This window comes from Aedes albopictus, chromosome 1 (assembly GCF_035046485.1).
Source record: "Aedes albopictus strain Foshan chromosome 1, AalbF5, whole genome shotgun sequence".
Lineage (NCBI taxonomy): Eukaryota > Metazoa > Arthropoda > Insecta > Diptera > Culicidae > Aedes > Aedes albopictus.
This window is the reverse complement of record NC_085136.1, coordinates 27,039,559-27,063,291: the sequence shown is the minus strand read 5'-3', so window position 1 is coordinate 27,063,291 and position 23,733 is coordinate 27,039,559. Positions and strand designations below refer to the sequence as shown.

Below are 23,733 nucleotides of genomic sequence, written 5' to 3'. Positions count from 1 at the left end.
TTCTCACAAGGTTTTTTTACGGGATTTCTTGCGAAATTCCTTTTAGGATTTGCTGATTGATATTTCTCATGGACCTCTTCCCTCGATTTTATTTAAAGGTTTCCCGGAAATCTCCTCGAAGTTACTTTCAGGATTTCTTGCAGTGATCCTCCTGAGATCATATTTCAGAGATTTTGCCAGGATTACTTACAGAGTTCCTCCAGTAACCCCTACAGGAAATTGTGTCGAGATTCTGAGTGTTCCTTTAGGGATTTCTCTGATCATAGGCACCAAATTAGAGTAGCTTGTATAGTTTACTGGATGGTTACTGATCAAAAGTCACAGTTCGTTCACTTTTGTGTGAAAGTCTCTCAACCGGTTCAACACTTTTTACCATCTTATCACACAGGAGTTACCCTTTACGTACCAATCTATATATTGACAAAGGAAAATAAGGCAGACAGATGCATGTCAATGGCCACACAACCAGCATATCACTCATTTGTCTATCGTCGCCTTCTCCTACGAGAGTGTCTTCTATATCACAAAAACATCCTGAAACGGCTGGGGCATACTTTTCTTGCGATCTTTCTTCGCCAATATCTGATAGAACTCAGCTCAGCTAATTCATTTGTGTATGGGATATACTTATCAATGCTGTTTTTTCTCCAAAATTAACTTCTTCAGAATCAGATATCTCTCTTTTACTCGGTCAATCACATACACAGACGTAAGTACAGGTTTCCCGAATCCGTTGCTAGTTCGATTTTCCAGTCGGTCGATTTTCAACACCTGTGATTGTAACGTCAATGTGTCGTTGAAACATTTTGAAGTAAAATGTATAAGCTTTATACATTTTATGAAACTTGTTTTGTTCATGGTCGTTAATCATAAACAAATCATTTAGTTACTACCTACCTATATCAAAACTCGTCGAAATATTCAATCTCAATCATCGTAGCGCAAAAGTGCCACAACAAGTTCATTCGAATCTTGTCTGAGCAGTTGGAATCTTTTCTCTCCGCAGCTGATGTAGACTCCACGTCCAACTGAGCAAGGAGGAGAGTGAGGCACTCACTGCTACACGGAGTCATGCCACAGTCAGTGAGTGTGTACGTGTGGAACCGCTTTTTTCGGATGGCGAGAAAAAATCCAAGAGTCTCCAATTTCACACGTCTTTTCCACAAAATGTTGCCAAGCTCTTGGGCTCTGGCTGTTGAATGCTTGTGCGCTTTGGGGGTATGTCTACACACTACAGTTTGTTCGATTCGATTCGCTAGCAATTCGATTGATATGGGTGAGTCGAAAAAAAGAGCAATAGCTCATCACCCATCATGATCTTCTATTATACCTATTCGGTGTACAAGACTGGGAGGTGGGCAGTAATAATTAGGCGCGCGATAGTTTCTCCCGTTGTTGTTGGCACGCGCACTAGTTTCCATCCGAATGGGTTGCTGCTATTGCTGGCTGCCGGACAGGTGGTGCTGCTACCTTACAGGTGTATGTATTTGGCGGATAATCACAAGCATCGTTTGATGCCGCCAAAAATGCGCCAGACATGGAGCCGATAGTGGAGTAGGACAGTTGTTGCACGCTTCTTGATTGCGATATTGACAATTGACATGCGGATATGTTACAGTTGCAGAACATAGTTCATCATTAATTCATTATGAAAAATAATAATGAACATGCATCTGAATCCTAATCCTTATTGCTCAGTCAAAACTACAGAGCACGAAATAAAAAATTAGAAAAACCAAAAAGTTTCCCCTTGTTTCAAGATCATTCTTGGTTGCTCGTTGTGCAGTGGACATACGTTCAGTTACCATAGAAAAAACGAAGTTTTTTTGAAAACAACCTTTGCTTAACAGTCCAGGAATTCCTGGAAGAATCGCAGAAAGAACTCCTTCAGCAATGCCTGAAGAAATTTCATAAAGAACTTCTGGAGTAGTCTCTGAAGAAATTTCTGAAGGAATAAGAAAAAAAATCCTGGAGGAACATCTGAAGAAACTCATGGAGTTTGTTGATTATTTTAAGAAATGACATAAGGAAGAAACTTCTAGAGAAATCCTTGAAGAAACTGCTAGATGCCATTTAGAACGAATTCATGGATAAATTCCAGAATGAACTCATGGAAGAAGGCCACACATTTCTGGAGGAATTCCCGAAAAAAACTTGTGGAGGAATCATTGAAGGAAGTGTTACAGAAATCCTAGAACGAACTTTAGGAGGAATCCCCAGAAGTATTTTGTGAAGGAATCCCAGAGATTCCTGAGACAATTTCTAAATTAATCTCAGAACAAACTCCTCGAAGAATCGCAGAAAGAACCCTTGTAGGATTCCCAAAAGAAGATAATGAAAGTATCCCAGAAATTTCTGGAGCTATTCCTCTAACAATTCTTGAAAGAATGTTTGGAAGAATTTTAGAAAAAATTGCTGTAAGAATCCCTCTTTAAAAAATCCTAAAGGAAACCTTTGGAAGATTTGTTTCGTACTTGTTTCTAATTCTACACTTTCCTGGAGGAATTCCAGATGCAATTCCTTGATGAATCTCAGAAATTACTTCTAGAAGAGGAATCCTAGACGGACCTGCAATAAACTCCACATGGAATCCCGGTAAGAAATCATGGAGGAATGGCCAAAGGAACTGAAGGAGAGTTCACAGAACGAACTTCTGGAGCACTTTGAGAAATAATTCCAGAATTTCTCGATAGAATCTAAGAAGAAACTTCTCGATATATTCCAAGAAAGAATTCCTGGAGGAATCTCAAAAGGATTTCCTAGAAGAATCTCAGGAATTCCAGAAGGGATCATTAAAACAACTCTTGAATGAAAGAAAGAATTTATGAAGGGAACCTAGAAGGAACTTCTGTAGGAATTGCATGAAAGAAACTGCTTCATGAATCCTAACGAACCCGTGCAGGAATTCTAGCAAGAACTCTTAGACATAGAAGGAATCCCAGAATTGCCCAGAAACTCTCCGGACACACAATGCATGGATCTTAAATGAACCGGCATAATCTGCGCCGACGTGGATGAACGCACGCGTAGCCATCACTCGGGATACAGGTAGGCTGCCCATGACCTGATTGGCGGTCTACCCCTTCAGTCGAATGCAACTGCGAACTGTTCGCCGAACTGCCGTTTGCAATCCAACAACCACTACTGTTAGGTTCACCGTAGCTGTCAGTAGCGTTGGATCCGCGTGCAGGTTCTGCAGATGGAGCTCCCGGGATTGCTACTGAGAATCCCGTCAACCGATGATCACGTGAGAGTATAACGGGATGTTTCAAATTGAACGAGTATGGCGAGTTCTGTAGGCGACCTCCCTCTCGCATTGTTCCACTGTCGTCCAGGAATGGGTGTAGTGCAGACAAGCGATTCTTGATCGGCAACTCCCCTGCCTTGACGAGTATCTCCATTTCTTGCTTGAACACATCGAATTGTGCAGCTCTCGCCTGCTGAGTTGATTTCAATCGGTGTCAATGTTGACACATGTTCAACGCTCCGCGCTGCTTGAAGGAATCGGTTCACGTATGCCAGCACGCGTACGACCAATCCGCAGCTTGAGCGTCGATGTAGAAGTTCCAGCTCGACTTCATAGCTGCTTCGGTAAAATATTGGCAAGGAATGGAATGTAGGACCTTGAGTTTTCTTTCTTCGAGACTATCTTCATCGACGATTGGTTCATAGGGTTCAGCATTCTAAAGTTATTCTTCCTGGCGTAGCCACTCCGGTCCACTGAACCAGAGGTCAAACGAAGCAAATTCACCACGCGAAAGTCATCTAGAAGCGCAATCTGCTGGGTTTCTCTGGCTAATTACATGATTCCACCACTCACGGTGTTGGAAATCGAGAATGGCGGAAGTACGATTAGCTACCTACGTCTTCCACCTGCTACGATGGATGACAGCCACTGGAGTACGATTGGGTTGTCTGTCCTGCCCAGTGCTCCACAATGAGATGAGAGAGTACTCGAGTGACCCGCTGCAATAGTTCTGCCAACAGAGCAGCATCGCTCAGCTCCAAGCGCGGTAGCGAAACTTGCTTGATTGGCCCCACTCTGGTCTTGGCAGCCACAAAGTTGACGAAAATGTTGCCAGCGTCGTCCCTTGCTCGACTGTAGATCACCGCATCGTAGGCCATTTCGGATGCGCTCGAAAACCCGTGTAATATGCGGATGTGTTCCAAGAGGTGGAGGCTGGAGGGAGGCCTTCCTTAATGTCTTTGCTTGGTACCTCGACTGTGGCAGGCAGAGGATCATCCCCGGAAATGTCACTCAGCCACAGTTGTTGAAACACGAACTTAATCTTCACCATAACCGGAGACAACCACCCGTACAGATTGAAAAGCCTCGATGAATCCGAGAGCAGTTGTCGTTTAATGTTGACGCTGTCCACTGATAGGCTCATCTTGAAACGAAACAAGTCGTCCTTAGGTAGCCACTGGATGCCAAGCGCTTTAACTGCCTCCGGTGGTTCCGCAAGCTTCATCTCCACTGATACCTGCTCTGTGTACTCGTTGGCGCTCAGAAGTTCTTGCCGATTAGTCGTCCACTTTCGTAGGTTGAATCCCGCAGAGCTCAGGATCTCGCACATTTGGACTTTCATCTGTCTCGCCTCGTCGATATTCTTCGCCCTCGATATGAAGTCGTTGACGTACATATCCAGAGCTATTCGTTGGACAGCTTCGGGGTACACCGTTTCGTAGTTTCTCGCTGCCTCTCGCATGGCTTCGGTAGCCAGATACGGTTCCGGCTTCGTTCCGTAAGTAACGAACGGCACATAGACGGAAGTGCTTGATGGATTCGCCCAGGGTCGCTACGCCATACAACCCGTTGGAAGTCTCCGTCCTGAGAATGGACCCACACTTGGCGGAACATCTTTTCCACATACGCGGCGAATGCAATTTCGTTCGATCGGAGTCGCAGATGGACGTCTACCCGACGTTTCGGCCATGAGTTTTGACCTTTTTGAAGGTAAAAATTGTCTATCGTCCTCATCCTTAGTTACGATTTTCATTTGTGTTTGTCAATTTATCCGGGTCATTGTTTTGAACAATTTTAAGGTAATTTAAACGATAACTTTGGTCACAGTTTAGTTAGTTTCTAGTGGATTAAGTCAATGTTGCCATCAGTAACACAGAAATTTGAATAAAAAAATAATTGCATTTGGAATCAAGGATGTTTCCGATTACCAGGCACGCGTTTGACTCATTTGTCCTTAACTCAGTTCAGAAACCTAATATTGAAATGTGGTGTTCGGCAAACTTGTAGATTAGTGTTTTTCCAACAATTATCACCAAGGACGCCATATTCTAACCTAATATTTATCGCGTAAAAGCGTTAGTACCACCTACTTATACTAAACGATCGGATTTTTCGATCCTTTAGTATGAGTAGGTGATACAAGCGCCGTAAATATAAGAGTTAGAATATGGCGTCTTTGGTGATAATTGTAGGAAAAACACTAACCTATAACTTTGCCGATCACCAAATTCCAATATTAGGTTTCTGAACTGAGTTATGGACAAATGAGTCAAACGATTGCCAGGTGATCGAAAACATCCCTGTTTGGAATTAAACAATTAACCTCTAGATCGCCAATGCAGCACTCTTATCAAATGAGCTTATGAGGTGAATGAATGAATTGAAGATCAAACATCTGTTTATTTTTATTTTATTGTTTTCTTCACGCAGTGGTGACAAGAGTCAGCCCTGATTGGGATTTCGTCTCCGTACTGGAATATGGGCTCTTTTGAAATCAGCACCAATGGATATACCAAAGAAACCCCATTGCAATTTTGCATACAAACTTTAAAGGCAGCTTTTACAAATCGAACGCATTTGTTTGCGAATTTTCAAGATTGGTGCTCTTGAAAACGTAAGTAGGGGACCAAGTCGGCCATTGTGGCAGCCATATTTGTATTCTCTGATTTTTCTCCTTAACGTCGACTTGTTACCGTCCTGTTAGTAGCCTTTTCCGACTTTCCTATGGACGCGATGTATTTCAATAGGCTAACTTGTGCCAGCAAGAACTGTTTTTATTTCTTCCTTAACGAGATTTTTTATCCGGGACTAGTTCATCTCCGGACCGACGGATTTACTTCCCTTCCGAACCCTAATAGAAAAATATGATACAACGTGCTTAACAACCCTTTCGGGCTATCATTTTGATCATACACAGAATGATACAACTATTCACCCTATCAGCAGTGTATAAATACATTTTTATTAGGGAAGGAAGAGAAGAACTCACATTTTGAGAGTATGTCAGGAGTGGGATTCGATTCCAGGTCCTCGGCGTGATAGTCGCAGGCTTTAACCATCACACCATGTCCGCACCAGGTCCGGGTTATTTTGCTTTTCGCTCTCTGACAATAGTAAAGGGAGCGAATAAGACAATAAACATAATACACTAAATCCTTTTTTTACACGACTTTTTTTACGCGATTTTTATTTTGCACGATTTTTTTTACGCGATCTTCTCGAAGTTACGCGACTTTTTTTTCGCGGTTTTGGTTATTTGCGGAGGGCAAATCGCGTAAAAAAAGATTTCCCTTTGATTTTTTTTACGCGATTTCACGAAGTTACGCGAACTTTTTTTACACGATCTTTTTTTGCGCGGACGCATCCATCGCGTAAAAAAAGGATTTAGTGTAACAATTAAAGAGAGGAAACAAAAAAGTTCAAGTAAGTTCGAAAGTACATATTTTAGTCATATTTGGGTGCTTGTTTTTTTTTCTTCCCATTCCCGACATACTCACAAAATATGAGTGTGAGTTCTTCCTTCAGAAGACAAATAAAGCCACAGGTCCCGAGATGAATTAGCCCCGGGATAAAAAATCTAGTCAACAAAAATAAAAAAATCCAACAAATATAGAGAACGAGCTCACCGGAGCGGTTTTTTCATGAGATTTTTTTGTACACATTGACACCATGTCCACTCTATTGTAATGATTTTTTTTCTGGTAGGTATTCATCAAAGCAAAATCAAATTGACTTAGCATTAATGATTTTGAGCTTTTTCAATTCAATTTCCTTATGTATTGCCACACTGAGCGAAAAAAAAAACGAACGAAAATCATCAAAATAACTTAAGAATTTTTGTTATAATTAAGAACTATTGATGCTATAAGAATACCTTATGAAAAATGATCGTGCTTGTTATGACCAAATAACAATCATAAGATAGATTTATGAAAAGAGCACACAAATCTTAAAATGATGCAGACTGGAATCGATCCATGAACGCCACTGAGCTTGACTTTTATCCACACGGCTATCGACGCTTGAATATACCATGTTGCTAAACATACATAAAAGCCAAGCTGTGAGACGATTCTGCGTCATAGAGCGACCTTATGAAAATAATTCCAATCATTATGAATTATTGAAAAAAAAAAATCATAAGTTAGGCCTCATGAAAATCTGAAGTTTATTTGGATGAAAGTATGGTCTCGAAGAGGTGAAATTCCTCATCGATGCCTCGTGGAGTATTCAATGCTGGGTGACCAATACCTGTATGTATACCTTTTAATTAGCAAATTTTATTCGCTAACCAATCCAATATGCACCGTTGACGGAACTGCAGAGGTGCTCCACTTGGGCCTCACAAAAAAAGTGGAACTATTTGGAATCCTGAAATAATCTGTAACTCTTTGTTCAAGAGCCAATTTAGCCAAAGTGTTAAGCGCGCTGGTATTCAGCTGCAAAATCATGATGGTGAGGGTGACGATTCGGTTGTTCGTCGGACCAGGATCTTTTCGTAATGGAAATGACTGTTGCAGTTGGAACGTAACGCCAGAAAGATGAACTTAACTTTTTTTTCAATTTTCGTAATCTTCTATGAGACAAGTATGTTCTTTTTGATACTTGTTTTGTGACTATTGGCATAGTATTTAGAACATATGTAGTAGTAAAGGAAGTTGGAAGGTTCGGTTACTATTAATCCTTCTAAGATTCGAATGAGTGTAATCAGTATTGTACCTTTTAATTCCGTCCTATTTTGCTCATCCTTTGACAGATACGCGTATTTCGACTACCACTTGTAATCTTCCTCAGTGTCAGTTGTCAAGTTATACACTGAGGAAGATTACAAGTGGTAGTCGAAATACGCGTACACTGTCAAAGGATAAGCAAAATAGGGCGAAATTAAAAGCTACAAAATAGATTACACTCATTCGAAGAGGGTTCGAAAAATCAGTACAAGACCTTCTAAGATGTTAGGCTAAGCGCACCACAATGGCGTAGTGCACAATTAGCAAGCCGGTGCGGATCATATTGACCCCAATATCTTACTAGGGTTAATATGGGTTTGTGTCATTTGGCATACAGTCATTTGGCATAAGGCCACTTGGCATAGACATTTTGCATAATGAAGAAGGGTGCATTTCGGATATGCCAAATGACCGTTATTCCAAGCAGTGCTGAAAAATTCATTTCGTCATATCCAAATTCAATCACCTACAGCTCATTTTAGAAGCTGAACCTGAGGATATGGTATATGGAAAACTTGTGCGGCTAGACCAGTTCTGCAAGAAAGTCACGAAAAAAACGCTATTTTTCGAATATATAATGTAAATGTCACGGACTACATTTGAAAAATGCCAAATGATATTCACCGTGAATATCATTCGCATTTTTCGAAGGTAGTCCGTGACATTTACATTATATATTCGAAAAATAGCGGTTTTTCCGTGACTTTCTTGCAGAACTGGTCTAGCCGCACAAGTTTTCCATATACCATATTCTCAGGTTCAACTTCTAAAATGAGCTGTAGGTGATTGAATTTGGATATGACGAAATGAATTTTTTGTAATTACGTGGTGAAAAGTAGAAAATTTCAGTTGGCTGAAGTATGCCGAAATGGCCTACTTTTCACCCCTAAAGCAAGTGTGCCGAAAAGTACTACTTTTCGGCACTCTTAAGAGTGCTGAAAAGTAGCACTTTTCGGCACTTTTGCCCTTACGCACTATTTACTTACCACCATGCCTTCCGTAGATTCAGCCTCTGCCTCTACATTTACTGAGCAGCTCAAATCCGAATCAGGACGATTTCAATTCGGATTCGAACTACAAATCAAGTGTAGAGGCAGCTGCTGAATCTGCTCTTGCTTTCGCCTGCGAACAACTGTTTGACAACGGGAGCTCGATTATTGTTGACGCCTACTACATCAGAGCCTACCTGATCGAATAAAAAACTACGCCGACAAGCATGAGCGCACGCACGTGGTTCCTACTGATATTTAAATACATGTGTAGCTAGAAAAGATCGCACTAAATGGGTATTTCTCGTAATTACAAAAAACTTTGTATGCAACTCGTTGCAAAACTCGATTTTTTCAGCACTCATCGTATTTATCCAACTCGGCAAGCCTCGTTGGATAAATGTACGACTCGTGCTGAAAAAATCATCATTTTGCAACTTGTTGCATAAATAACTATTTCAGCACTGATTCCAAGTGACGTTTGGCCAAATGTTCCGCTCCCGGTTAATATCCATATGATTGTGATATTGCACAGTTTCAAAAAAAAAAAAATCATACAAATCACGTACAGTCTTAAACCGCACTTGAAATCCGCTAACTAACATAATAAAACTAAGCAGATTGAAGTGTTGTTTGTTGTTGTTGAGCCTCCAAGTAGGAAATGCAACTACGTACGACACAATTTGCGCCGAGTTCAATGTCACACAGAACAGCAGCAGACGCAAAAGCAACCATACAAACAGCAAACAAATTTCAAACCCGCAAACACCATCTACCTACTAAATAGCTGTAAACTAGCCAAATCTTTCTCACTCTCGCTAAGCGGGGCGGCGATCTCGCATCGAAAGACATGTTGAGGTTTCCTTGTACGATCAGTGAATGAAACATTCAAAGTGGCGAATGAACAAAACTGTGCAACACTCATTCACAGCACAAGAGCGTTGAGAGAGTGAATGTAACCTTTTGCGAGATTTTGTTCGAATTTTGAGAAACTGTTTCATTCAGATGATGTAGATAGGTACCTGCCTTTCATCATTCAGTGGTGGGTGTAATGGTGTGATGGAATTGAACAATAATACAATCTTCACTGGATTGTTGGTGGTGATTTGAACTTTCTCTGCTGAGGTTGTTGGTGTTTGTGAAAAGAGATTGATCTCTCTCCCAAATTTCCTTCATATTTGAGACACGCAAAGAAAAACATTCCCGGAAAGTTGTTTTTGTTTCAATATTTGGGATTGTTTCCTGGCTCAACTTTCATATTGAACATTATTTGTATTTGGTAAAAAGTCAATAGCAAAATCTAATAAAAGAAAAACTTACAAACCGATATTGATTCAGAATTATTCCAGTCGAACAAAACTTTGAGTTCCTAGAGTGCCATCGAAGAATGAAAAAAATCTCGAGAGTTTATTGCGGTTGTTTTGTACACTCATTCTCTCTCCCTCTCTTTGGAAACGTTTGAGAGATATTTGATACTTTTGTTCCACGAGTGTGTGGTAAGAGTGGGGATTTGGATGAACTATCGGTGATTGTCGTCAGGTTGTTCTCAGTCGTTCGAAACTGAGGATGATTCTCATTCACGTTGACGACTATGGCGATGGTATTGTAGGGGAATGTCTCTCTTTCTTTCTCTTTTGAAAGAGAATGAAACGGTAACATTCAAAGAAGTGCCATCAATCGACACAACATTTGGTGGCAAACAAAGAGCGGTGTACTCTGCCGCTCTGTGACAGACTACGTGTGTGAAGTTGTCTTAGTTTTTTTTTTCTATTTCACTGGGAAATGATACGAGATTTCTCTTTTCTGTACCTGAAGGAACAGATTTTTTCTTTCTTTCGGGATGAAAATTGTTTAAATGCGATTCTTGTTTACTAACAAAAGAACGATCGTCTGCTGATCGTTTTTGGAAGGGTTCTCTTTCTGTGATTAGATAGCATACATATAATCCTGTTAATTTTATGTTGTTGAGATTTAACTAGTATAACATATTACTTATTGCAGCCGTTAGGAGTTCTCAACTGATACGTACCAGGTTTCACTGGCGTTCAGTTGAGATTACTTATTGACTTATCCTGGAATGATATTTATCTCCAAAAAGAGTGCCATTTTTCCGTCAGTTTACTATTAGGGAATCTGTTTCTTTTATAACCGAGAATATTCTACTAATCCTACAAGATTATACTAAAAACCTATTCATCTCCCCTTAGCTATCCCTTCTAACAAGTATCACCCCCTAATGTAATTATTATCTTCTTTCGTTTTATGTATCTCACCTAACATGTGTGTCCGTAAATGAATTGCATTCTGCGTCCTCTCAATTGCGCTAATACCGTCCCCTCTAATACCGGATTTGCACACGCATCTTCTTCACCTTTTTGTAAATACTCATCACCATTGTACATGCATAATGTTTGAACCTAAACATCACCATCACCGTATCAAACGCATTCCACCGCGCACAATTCGATCATTGATACTAAAGATCTTTTGGACAACTATCTACCAGATATACGTACTGCCAGAAGTGTTTCAACGACATCCCAGGCGACATGGTAACCCTCGGAGACGATCCGATGCAGACCCAAACGTGAGTATCGCCAATTTTCCGAATACCATAATGCCGTTTGGTATAATGGTCGTTTGGCATAATGACGTTTGGCATTGTTATTATGCCAAACGACATTATGCCTACGTAGAGTTATACCAAATGGAGTATTCCGTTGAATAACTCAATAACTCATCAACCCCTCCTCTCCCACCACCGCAGCCAAATCAAGAAGGATCAGTTCAAGGAGATGAAAAACGACCACCTAGAGCTGGAACCGTTTGTCGTGTGTTTGGACTGCGGCCGGAAGCAGCATCAAATATGTGTCCTCTATCTGGATACCATCTGGCCGGGTGGTTTCGTGTGCGACAACTGCCTCAAGAAGAAGGGCTCCAAGCGGAAAGACAACAAGTTCAACGCCAAGCGGTTACCCACGTCCAAGCTGGGCACCTACATCGAAACGCGGGTCAACAATTTCCTCAAGAAGAAGGAAGCCGGCGCCGGCGAGGTGCACATCCGAGTCGTGTCCAGCTCGGACAAGATCGTCGAGGTCAAACCGGGCATGCGAAGTAGATTCGTGGAAAACGGCGAAATGCTTCCGGAGTTTCCGTACCGGGCGAAGGCCCTGTTCGCCTTCGAAGAAGTGGACGGCATCGACGTGTGCTTCTTCGGTATGCATGTCCAAGAATACGGCTCGGAATGTGCGGCACCCAACACGAGGCGAGTCTACATCGCCTATCTGGACTCCGTTCACTTCTTCCGGCCGCGACAGTACCGTACTTCAGTCTACCACGAGATCCTGCTGGGCTACATGGACTACGCCAAACAGCTCGGTTACACGATGGCCCACATCTGGGCCTGTCCACCGTCCGAAGGCGACGACTACATTTTCCACTGTCATCCACCGGAGCAGCGAATCCCCAAGCCGAAGCGCCTCCAGGAATGGTACAAGAAGATGCTCGACAAGGGCATGGTCGAACGGACCATCCAGGACTACAAGGACATTCTCAAGCAGGCCATGGAGGACAAACTGCAGTCCGCGTCGGAGCTGCCGTACTTTGAGGGTGATTTCTGGCCCAACGTACTCGAAGAAAGCATCAAGGAGCTCGACCAGGAGGAGGAAGAGAAGCGCAAGCAGGCGGAACGCGAGGAAGCAGCTGCCAACGTGAGTATTGCTATCTCCCATCTGTGTAAGTACACAATTTCTACTCAAGACTCGATATCCTCCCCCCAGATCATGTCCATGAACGACGACAGCGACACCGGAGCGGACGGCAAGAAGAAGGGCGGCCAGAAGAAGGCCAAAAAGTCGAACAAATCGAAGGCGGCCCAGCGGAAGAACAACAAGAAGAGCAACGACCAGAACGGGAACGATCTGAGCGCGAAGATCTTCGCCACCATGGAGAAGCACAAGGAGGTGTTCTTCGTGATTCGGTTGCACTCGGCGCAGTCGGCTGCCAGCTTGGCGGTAAGTTTAGAACAGTTTACTGAATATTTTGAAACAGACAAACAGACGTAACGCTCTGATAAATTCCATCGTACACCGATTTAACGGCCAGTTTAAAAATTTGATAACTGCCCTAGTAACTATTAGCACTATATTTCGCCACTTTTGGTTTACAGGGCTATTAAGCGGCCAATGTAGAGCGTGTCCGCACCTTAATAGCATTATATTCGCCTTCAGGTGAATTATAATGCTTGGTGGTTACTTGGGTGGCCCACTGATCACTTCTCCTACACTGAGAAAACTGATCTTATGAAGGGCATAAGTTTGTCTTATGAAATTTCGACATAAGAAAATGTTTTGATTTCCATAAGAAATTCTTATGATATCGTTTCATAAGACATCTTATGAAATATTTTTGCGCAATATAAAACAAAATCGCAACCTGGAATCAAACCAGGGACGTCGAGATCGGAGAACGCGTGCTTTACTCACGCGCCCATCGACGCTTCGAAAGTTAAAACGGTTGGAGTGCAATAAAAAGTTTGGCTTTTCGGGATCAACGTTTCATAAGAACATTCTTATGAGATTTTTCATAAGACCGCTGTAGTGAATTTCTTAAGAAATTTTTGCCTCAGTGTAGCATTGGGCGAACATGTTTCCGGGACTAAGTTTTGAATCGAAGTGAAGTAAGATTCTTGTTCAACGATATCTTCACCAATATTCAACCGATTTTTTGAAATTTGTATGGTATTAGCTATACATCACACACTTCTTCTGGTAAAAATCTTTCTGCATTTTAAGAATTCGTTTCAAGATGCCTACGAAAATTGCTCTGATATTCTCTCAGTATTTCTGCTTCTGGAGAAATCCAGAAATACCTTCCGTGATCTCTCTAGAAATTAATTCAGGATTGCTCCAGGAGTTCTTTCTGGGATACCTAAGCCTTGGGTAAGGGAGTAGGGAGTTCCCCCAGAGATTCGTCCAGGAATTTATTTAGGATTTGTTCAGAACTTCCATCTGGGAAGATTCCTTCGTGGAATTCTTTCCTGAAGTTTTTTCAGGGATTTCCTCACAAGTTTCTTTTAAGATTTCTCCAGATCCTTTTGGAATGTCTGCAGATTTTTTTTCTGGGAAGAAACCTTCGAAGAAAGAATTCCAGAAATCGTTTATGTAGAAATTGTAGGAATTTCATAAGGAACTAAAGAACAAGTCTTTAAATACTTCCATAAAGAATAAAAAAAACTTCTGGAGTATTTCCGTGAGCAAAATTTAAGAATCTTCCAGAATATTTTTTTCTATTTAATCTGCAAAAGTTCCTGCAAGATTCTCAGAAGAAGTTTTTGGAGGAACACCGAAAGGATACAATGAATGAATTATTGGACAAATCTTAGAAGGAACTCCTGGAAGAACGTTGACTTATTTTCAAGGAGTGTGGAAGTCCTCAAGAAATTCCGGAACGAACTTTTGAAAAAAAAAGCAGAAGATGCCCCGGGTGAAATTTTTGGAGAGGTCCCTGATGCCACTCCTGGTGTCATCTTAGAAGAAATTCCTGGAGAAATACCAGAAGGAACTATGAGATGAGACGCACAATTAATAACTGTGGAAGTGCTCAAAGAACACTAAGTTGGAGAGAGGCAGGCCAAGTCTCAGTGGGGACGTAGAGCCATAAAGAAGAAGAAGAAGAACGTACATAGAAGGAGTTCCTGGAGGAATCCCGCAAGAAATTGCAGGAGGAAGGATTCCCCAGATAATTCCAGTAAACATTTCGTGGAGAAACCCAAAAGGAATTCTTTGAGGGTCCCCATAAGAAACGCCCAGAGAAAACCTAGATTGAAGAATCCCAAAAAGTTCTATCTTAGAAAGAACTCCTGGAGGAATCACTGGAAAAATGAATTCCTGTAGAAAGCCAAGAAGCAACTCTTGGAATGATCCCGGAAGGAATTCCTGCGGGAGTCTCCGAATAAATATCTGAGTGAATCCCGGATAAAAATTATTTGAGATATCCCGGTTGAAGTTATTGGAAGATGATTGAAAAAAAAAACTGCTGGTAGAATCTTAGAAAACACCTCTGGAGAAACCCCTAGAAGATCAAAAGAAAAAACCCCTAGAAGATCGAAAAAATAAATAAATAGATAAATCCTGGAAAATACATTACTAGGAACTCATGGAGGGATTTTTTGTAGAACTTCGAATGAAAATCTCAGAGACATTTTATGAGAATCCTCGGCGAAGTCCTGGTGGATTTTTTCGGTGGAATACCTGAAAGAATTTCAAGAGGACTTTCTGCGAAACCCCAAAGAAAAAACCTTCGAACGGAATGCCAAAAGATTAATCGCAAAGAATGCTTCGTGGATCTTCCTTAAATGTCCAGTGAAACTTTGTTCTAGTGTTTCTTCTAGAACTCCACGAGGTAACCCAGCAGAATTCCTCCCACCCGAAGTCCGAACTCCAATATTGTAGAATTTATAATTAGTATCCTACCATAGTTCTAGCTGTAATGTCATTAGAAGTTCCCCCAGAATCCTTGCGTAACGTCTCTCGTCAGCATTTCCCGTGGAAAGAACCAGGGAGTGAAATTATCGATCACGATCGCGATCATAGAAAGCTCGCTCACACGCATTATCGGCGAAAAAAGACGTGCGATAAATTCAGACCCGGATTTCTCCCGAGAATGTGTTCTCGCTCGTCCCGCAGCGCCGAAAATGGATTATCACCAGCAATGAAAAGCCGACTGGTTTACTCTCTGCTCTTTGTTCTCCTTTCCGTTTCGTCGTCGCAACCAAAGGTAGCTTTTATGCATCAAATTTCTTCCACCTCTCGAGCAGCTTGTGTGGTCGCGTGGTTATGGTGCGCGCTAAGAAACATTTTTGAGGAGGGTCTTGGTTTGAATCCGGTTGGCGGCACAATTTTTGTTATTTGCCTCCTGATAATTATCGCGATAACCGGCAAGGCGATAAAGTTGGATAGCGAAAATGGCAAGAGCGATTTTCAGTTTTCGGCTATTTTCGGTCGTGTACAACGGCAGCGACCGATAAACATTTCTCGCTGGAAAAAGAATCGTTGAACTGTTCGGTTACTCGGAAAAGGCCCGTTTTCGTCTCAATTTGCTGATAATTTCATTCCCTGGAAAGAACCCGTGGACATGAACGAAATTTCTCTAAGTCCAAACAACCTGGTGTTCGTTTCCTCACATCCTTCGATGCTGTAGTTTCGTTAAAATGCTGTCAGTTAAACAAATGTCAAAATTACTTACGGAAAAAGTATGAATTTTACTTCCTGCGGAACAGGAAACTTACTTTTAACATAAACGAGAAAGACCAAAAACAACTGTAGAGAAAAGTAATGTGTAGTGCTGCGATTTATCGTGACCATTACGGGATAATCGTGCGACCACCCAATTTCTGGAATACGAATCAGCTACCGTGCCATGCCCAATGTGGCACGCATTTTGTGTATCTGCGTCTCTTTGCATTTTTTCAACGATGTTATTACCTGAGGGTGCTTCAAGTGGGTTGCAAGAGAAACCATCTTACTGAGCATTGATGCTTAGGGCGGGCAAACTGAGAGCATTTTCCCCCTGTCTGTACTGAGTTTTTTATGTCGTTGTGCGTGCCTCTGCTTCCTACAGAAAAAGAAGGAGAGAGTCATGACAGTCACATAAATGTCAGTGATGATGGTCGTAACGTGACGGTGATGAATGTCGTTTGTCGTTTCAGTCTTTTCTGGTGTTAGCGACTACAAAAAAAGTGAATCAAAAAGCGCAAACAGGGTGATATAGTTTTGGTTTTTAATAGCGTTGATGTGACTAGTACGGTGATGGTTCGCGACACTGGTGATAATGACAGACAATACATTGATAGTAATGATTGTATGTTCTAGCCAGTCAGTGCCGCGAACCATCAGCGTTCTAAAGCCTGCGCACTTTAGAATCGGTACACTTTCAACCGGCTGCAGATCTGGAACGGTTTAACCTAGAAAAAAATGTTGTAAGAAGCAAATGAAGCTTATTTATTGTATTTTGTAGAAAAAATATGAAAAATTCAGTTTTTATTTCTTCAAGATAAAATTTTGACCTAATTGTGAAATTTATGCCATTTTATTCTGCACAAACCAATGATCGTCAACATTTGCAAATTTCACAGCTTACGGGTTGATATTTCCACAAGAAACAAAATTATATTCATCACAGAAATGCTCAAAACAAGTTACGACATTAAACTCTTGACAAATATGGTTCACAAGACCATAATAAACTTATAGCCTTATTGTCTATTCACGCTATATTCAAAACATAATTTTACTCCATGGGGTGGGACACTCAATAATATGGGCAGTAATACTCCATTAATATCGATTAATATTATATTAGTTCAGTAATATCGACGATGCACATCAAGCTGGCTGTGATTTTTATACACACAGGCTACTGACGTATGGAGGTAAATATATTGAATTCTGCAGTTCATCACGGTAAGTTTTCATTTTCATCTTGATAAATGAACTTATATTTAACAATTGTAATGTTTCAATTTTAGGCTAATCTTTTCCTGGGAGTATACCCATGCGGCACGCGGTGTAAAAAAATGGGACCCAGAACACGGCAAAATTCCTCCTCTAAGCAACGTCCCAGCACCGTCCTGTGACCGAGACCATTTCCGCCTGAAAAACCAACCTGATCGATTGGTGGCGTTGGCCGATGATTTCACACCGACCAGCCAGAGCGCCAGAATCAGCCCGAATCACAAACGCGATGTGATTCTCTAAGGGATTAGAAGTGACCAATGCCAACATGCCAGGCTGATCTTCGCGTGCATGCTACCTGAAATAAGTTTTCATGTTTGATGCTATACCTGAAATAAATCTTCACAATATCATAACAATTTAATTCTTTTATTTTGCCAAGAAGAATGATCATTGTAAAACGCTTTCAAAATATCCCTTAATATGAATTATCAGAGCAGTTTCGGACAATAGATGGAGAACAACAGCCAAATCCACATGTGACATCAGCCTGAGTACTTATTACTTTGGCTGGTAGCTTTTTGATCAATGTTTGCTAGTATTTTTCGTGGAAACTAGGATTTATTCCGGCCAGAGTTTGGGTCCCATTGTGCGGTGGATCGGATTTTGCCGTAGCACGTAATGAGCAATGCATATCCTTGTATTTCATGGTTTTTAATCGTGGATCCAACGCTCAATAAGTATGATGTACAAGACCTGGTCCACATGAAAAAATCACTGCGAGCAGCAGAAATGGAATCACGGAAATCATAAAAATAGAAACTTGCTGTATGCGGTACTTCGACCGGTTAAAGTATCCAAATTATGTGGTTTCCTCTAGTTTCAATGTGATGTTTTGACAACTACAAATAACGACAATATATCAATGAGCACTAGATAATATTTTTAATATCAGAATTAATATCCGTAATATTTGTAACACGTGATCGAGTGTCCCACCCCATGTTTTACTCAAAGTAATTTTGTTATGAAAAAATATTTCCTGGGATCGTTTTTTGGATCTACAATTTGTGGGAGTAGAATGACACCTTGCGCCTTACTACTACCACGACGCAGAGAAACAGTGACTACCTTCTGTATCAAGTAACTTTGCTATTCAAATGTCAAAATCAGTTTTCAGTATCAGTATAACCTCACGCTTTGCAACAAAAGTAATTCAATAAAACTCGTTGTATCTTTTTCAAGTATCTCGCGTGTTTAGATCGTTTATCCGTGTGACTTGTCCCTTTCGGTGGTTTCCGGTGGTGCTCTGCTCCTTCAGGTTGTGGGCCCGGGACAGAAAAGTGGACAGTAATCGGTAAAAACGGGTGTGCCGGAAGAATCGCGTTTTTCGTTCCGAGAGTTGTGCACGCGTTCGGGAAAAGATGGCGGAAAGTGTGAAGGTGACCTTCGCGAAGTTGAATGGCAGCAACTATGTTTCCTGGAAATACAGGATGATGACGATGCTGGAACGCGAAGAGGTGTGGGATGTTATTGAGAACCGCAAGCCGGCGGCTGTCGGTGACGCTCAGAATCAGTGGATCAAGAATGATCGCAAAGCCCGGACGACGATCGCGCTTTCCGTAGAGGATAGCCAGTTGCGCTTCGTCAAGAAAGCGACCACGGCTGCCGAGATGTGGTCTAACCTCAAATCGTACCACGAAAAAGCGACGATTGCAGGGTGGCCACCCAGTCGGGAATTTCGGGAAAACCGGGAAAAGCTCGGGAATTCGAAACCACCGGGAAAAAGTCGGGAAAACCTCGGGAATTGTTGCTAGCCACCGGGAATTTCCAAAATTCTAAAATTTGTACAGTCTCCAGAAGTATAAGTACGAGAATCTTTTGGGAAATACAGTCAACAACTGTTGAACTATATTACATAGTGGGTGAACTGGCGTAAAAACCATTTTTGGAAATTGATATCTTGTCGTCGAGTCATGACAATCAAAGTTAACCATAGTGATGTTACCTAACATCACAATTTGAACAATTTCAAAGATAATCTAAAGATCATTCTGGTGGAAAGACTGGTTGAGACACATTCAAATATTCATAGATTCATATGGCACTTATGCATTTCAGGATGTACATGTTCCAGAAAACATCAACTACAAATTGAAATTCTCACGGGAGTTCCAGTGAGTATTCAAAAGCATCTTGAGCAATATAGCTGTATGATTTATGGAAATAAATAATTCCCAAATAATGATTCTGCCTCTACATTTTGGGGGAAATACTTTCTCAAAAACTAATCTTTCAGGAAGTCCTGGAGTAATTCCTGACATATCTGAATATGTGATCAGAAATTAAATTTCTGAGAACTTCATATTCCAATCGCCGATGAAATAACTGAATGCTAGACGATTATTACACAAAATCTAAGATTTCTTTGATCTCTGAAATTTTCTCCTAGAATTTACGATTTTAGCCTAAGTAACCTGCCTGACTTTCAGCAGTAGCCATTTACGCTATCATAAAGTTCGGCACTGGTTTTCTATTAAAAAATCTGAAGATTTCCCTAGTAATCGTTTCCAAAATTCTTTCACGAGTAATCTTTACAGATAGGTATTCCGCCAGAAGTTCACCCAGATTGTTTTTTTTTTCTGGGCATTCTGTTATTGCCCATTAGTTTCCCAAACGAACTTTCCAAGAATTTTTTAGAAGAGGTTTTTGGAATATTACTAAGTAATCCACTAATAATAAGTTCGTAAATCTTATAATCATAGAGTATTCTCTGAGAATTTCAACCACGCAAGATTAGCCTTTTTATTTTTATTGGCTTAAACAACTGCATAATTTGTACTAGTCGGTCTTCTATGAATTTAAGGAATCTTTAATGACGATGTCATTAAAGATTCCTTAAATTCATAGAAGACCGACTAGTATAAATTATGCAGTTGTTTAAGCCAATAAAAATAAAAAGGCTAATCTTGCGTTGTTGAAATTCTCAGAGAATACACTATGATTATAGTGTCTGGGGTCTCCAGTCAGACTAGTGGTTAAGGCTATGGATCGCCAATCCGGAGACGGCGGGTTCGATTCCCGTTCCAGTCGGGGAAATTTTCTTGACTTGGCATAGTGTATCATTGTACTTGACTCACAATATACAAATTCATGCAATGGCAGGCAAAGAAATCCCTTCAATTTATAACTATGGAAGTGCTTAAAAACACTAAGTTGAAGCGAGGCAGGCCAAGTCCCTGTGGGGACGTAGAGCCATAAAAAAGAAGAAGAAGAGAATGACGATGTCGTAACTTCAATGCCCATCATTGGATACGAGACAACACATAACTTATTTTCACGTTCAAATGAATACTATGTTAAATCCAATGATTTAAAAATATTCAATATTAATTCCCAATTTTTTTTTCTTAGTAAGTTACGTTAATTTACACTGTAAATCATTCTACTTTAGAATCGGGAAAAATTTCTAAAAGCTTTCGGGAAAACCGGGAAAAACTCGGGAATTTTATTTGACGCACTGAGTGGTCACCCTGCGATTGGCAATCAAGCGCATCTTCTGCAGCAGCTTTGCTCATTGAACCTCAGCGAAGGGGGAAACGTCGAGAAGCATATTGAAGAGATGGAGAACCTGTTTGAGCGTTTGGATGTAGCTGGTGTGGACCTTAGCGAACAGTTACGGATCATAATGATGCTCAGGAGCCTGCCGCCGTCATTCAGTAGCTTCGTTACCTCCCTTGAAAACCAAAAGCCGGAAGATTTGACGATTGATTTGGTTGTGACAAGGTTGCGCGACGAATGCCAGAAACGAGCAAGTCAGTGGGGCAGCACCAGCAAGGAAGAGAAGGTGATGAAGACCGTCGTGAAAACGAAAAATGAGTCCCGGAAGTGTTATTTCTGTCAGATGCCAGGACACTTGAAGATGCACTGCCGAAAGTTCCTCGCATCGAAGAATGAACAGAGTTCACGTCAGTCGAGTCAGAAAGTCAACCCGGAACAGCAAGCAAAGCAGGTACAAGCCCCATCAGCGCCGGCGCCGCCGCAGGAAGCTGAAAAACCTAACGTTGTTCTTGGAGCGGTGTGTTTTGTCGCAGGAGGAGCCATCCCTACGGCTTGGATAGTGGACAGTGGTTGCACTTGTCACATGACAAGCGACCGCAGTTTTTTCAACGATTTCAACAAGAACGTCGTTGTGGATGTGACCCTGGCTGATGGAACAAAAACAATGTCTGCTGGTTGCGGTAATGGAGTGCTGTTCGGAGTGAGCGGCGACGGTAATCGAATTGCTATTACGCTGGAGAACGTGCTTTACGTCCCTTCGTTGGAAGGCGGATTGATCTCGGTCCGCAAGCTCGCGCTGAAAGGATTTTCAGTGGTCTTCGAAGTGAACCGTTGTGAAGTTAAATCTCCAGAAGGCGTCGTCGTAGCAGTGGGGGAGACCGTCGGTAACCAGTACAAACTAACGATGGCCGAACAGTGTATGCATGCATTAGCTGGGAACCACAGTGTATCTTGCCAACACAATTGGCATCGAAGGCTTGGTCACCGAGACCCAGACGTCCTGGGTGTTATCAAAGCGAATGACTTGGCGACCGGTATGGACATTAAGGACTGCGGTGAGAAGATAGTGTGTGAATGCTGCTTAAAGGGGAAGTTGGTGCGGTCTCCTTTCCCCCCAGTGACCGAGCGGAAGTCGAAGCAGCCCATGGATCTGATCCATACGGACCTTTGCGGTCCTATGGAGAACGCAACGCCAAGTGGTAACAGATACCTGATGACCGTTATCGACGATTTTAGTCGGTTCTGTGTCGTATACCTCCTCAAGTCCAAGGACGAGGCAGCTGAAAGGATGAAGGAATTCGTTCGCTGGGCTGAAAATGGATTCGGCCGGAAGCCTCGCATCATCAGATCAGATGGCGGGGGTGAGTATAAAAGTAATGATTTGCTTGAGTTCTATAAAATCCAAGGTATCGAAGCGCAGTTTACGGTTCCCTACTCCCCTCAACAAAATGGGGTAGCGGAACAGAAGAACCGCTCACTTCAGGAGATGGCAAACTGCATGCTCCTTGACGCAGGTTTGCCAAAACGTTACTGGGGGGAGGCCGTGTTGACGGCGGCCCATATCCAAAATCGTCTGCCTACACGCGCCGTGGATCGCACTCCGTATGAAATGTGGACCGGATCGAAGCCGGATTTGACTCGTCTTCGGGTATTTGGTTGCTCCGCGTACGTGCACGTCCCAGATTGTAAGCGGAAGAAGTTCGATGCAAAATCGAAGAAACTAGTGTTCGTTGGCTATTCAGACCAGCACAAAGGGTGGAGATTCCTGGATCGCGAGACCGACAGGATCACGATAAGTCGGGACGCGCGTTTCATCGAACTGAACAACGGATTGGAGCGTGAAGCAACAACGGAAGAAATTCAGGATGTCCCAGCGAAAATGAGTGAAGACGAAGACGAAGTGATCATTGCTATTAACGGCAGCGAAGAGAGAGAAGAACCGGAAGAAGAATCAGTGTATGAAGACGCCGATGATAGTGAAGAGAGTGATTTCCTGGGGTTTCCCGAAGAAAGTCCTGACGATGATAACGAACAGTTGTTGAGAAGGGAACCTCGCTTGACGCGAGGGGCGCTTCCGAGAAGATATGACGATTTTGTGGTCGGGCTGGCAACTCTCGACGAAGAACCTGAGGACTATCGCGAGGCGATGGCCGTGCCAAAGTGGAAAAGTGCTATGCAGGACGAAATTCGAGCTCATGAACAGAATCAGACATGGGAACTTGTGAGATTGCCACCCGGGAAGAAAGTAATAAGTGCTAAGTGGGTTTACAAACTTAAACGCGATGAAACCGGACAAGTAGTGAAACATAAAGCCAGAATCGTAGCGCAAGGCTACTCGCAAATGTTTGGTGTAGACTATACGGACGTTTTTGCGCCGGTAACGCGCATGACAACTTTGCGTGCGTTGCTGGCGATCGCGGGTAAGAACGGTATAGTGCTGAAGCAATACGATGTGAAAACCGCGTACTTGAATGGGACAGTTGATGAAGAATTATACATGCGGCAACCACCCGGTTTTGCCGCCGCCGGACAGGAAGAACTGGTTTGCAAGTTGATAAAGAGTATTTATGGCTTACGTCAATCGGCCCGATGTTGGAACAAGGCGCTGCACGCTGTTCTGACGGAAATGAGATTCAAGCAGTGTACTTCGGATTCGTGCCTCTACGTACGGCATGACAAAGGCGTTACGGTCTACTTACTAGTGTATGTGGACGACCTCTTGATTGGATGTATCGACGAGGGAGTAATTGACA

At 42.1% G+C, this 23,733-nt stretch overlaps 1 protein-coding gene across 2 annotated transcripts in view; it reads left to right on the top strand.

Annotated features, from left to right (window-relative positions):
- The window catches only part of LOC109428415 (CREB-binding protein), a 44,943-nt gene that overhangs the window by 8,992 nt on the left and 12,218 nt on the right, over positions 1-23,733 (top strand). The window contains exons 4-6 of one of the 2 annotated variants that reach the window (XM_062844255.1): positions 11,473-11,553; positions 11,734-12,676; positions 12,746-12,979. In XM_062844255.1, the coding sequence (XP_062700239.1) occupies positions 11,473-11,553; positions 11,734-12,676; positions 12,746-12,979 (1,258 nt within the window). Of the gene's footprint in view, positions 1-11,448; positions 11,554-11,733; positions 12,677-12,745; positions 12,980-23,733 lie in introns of both variants that reach the window. The other variant, XM_062844254.1, reaches the window with a different exon arrangement.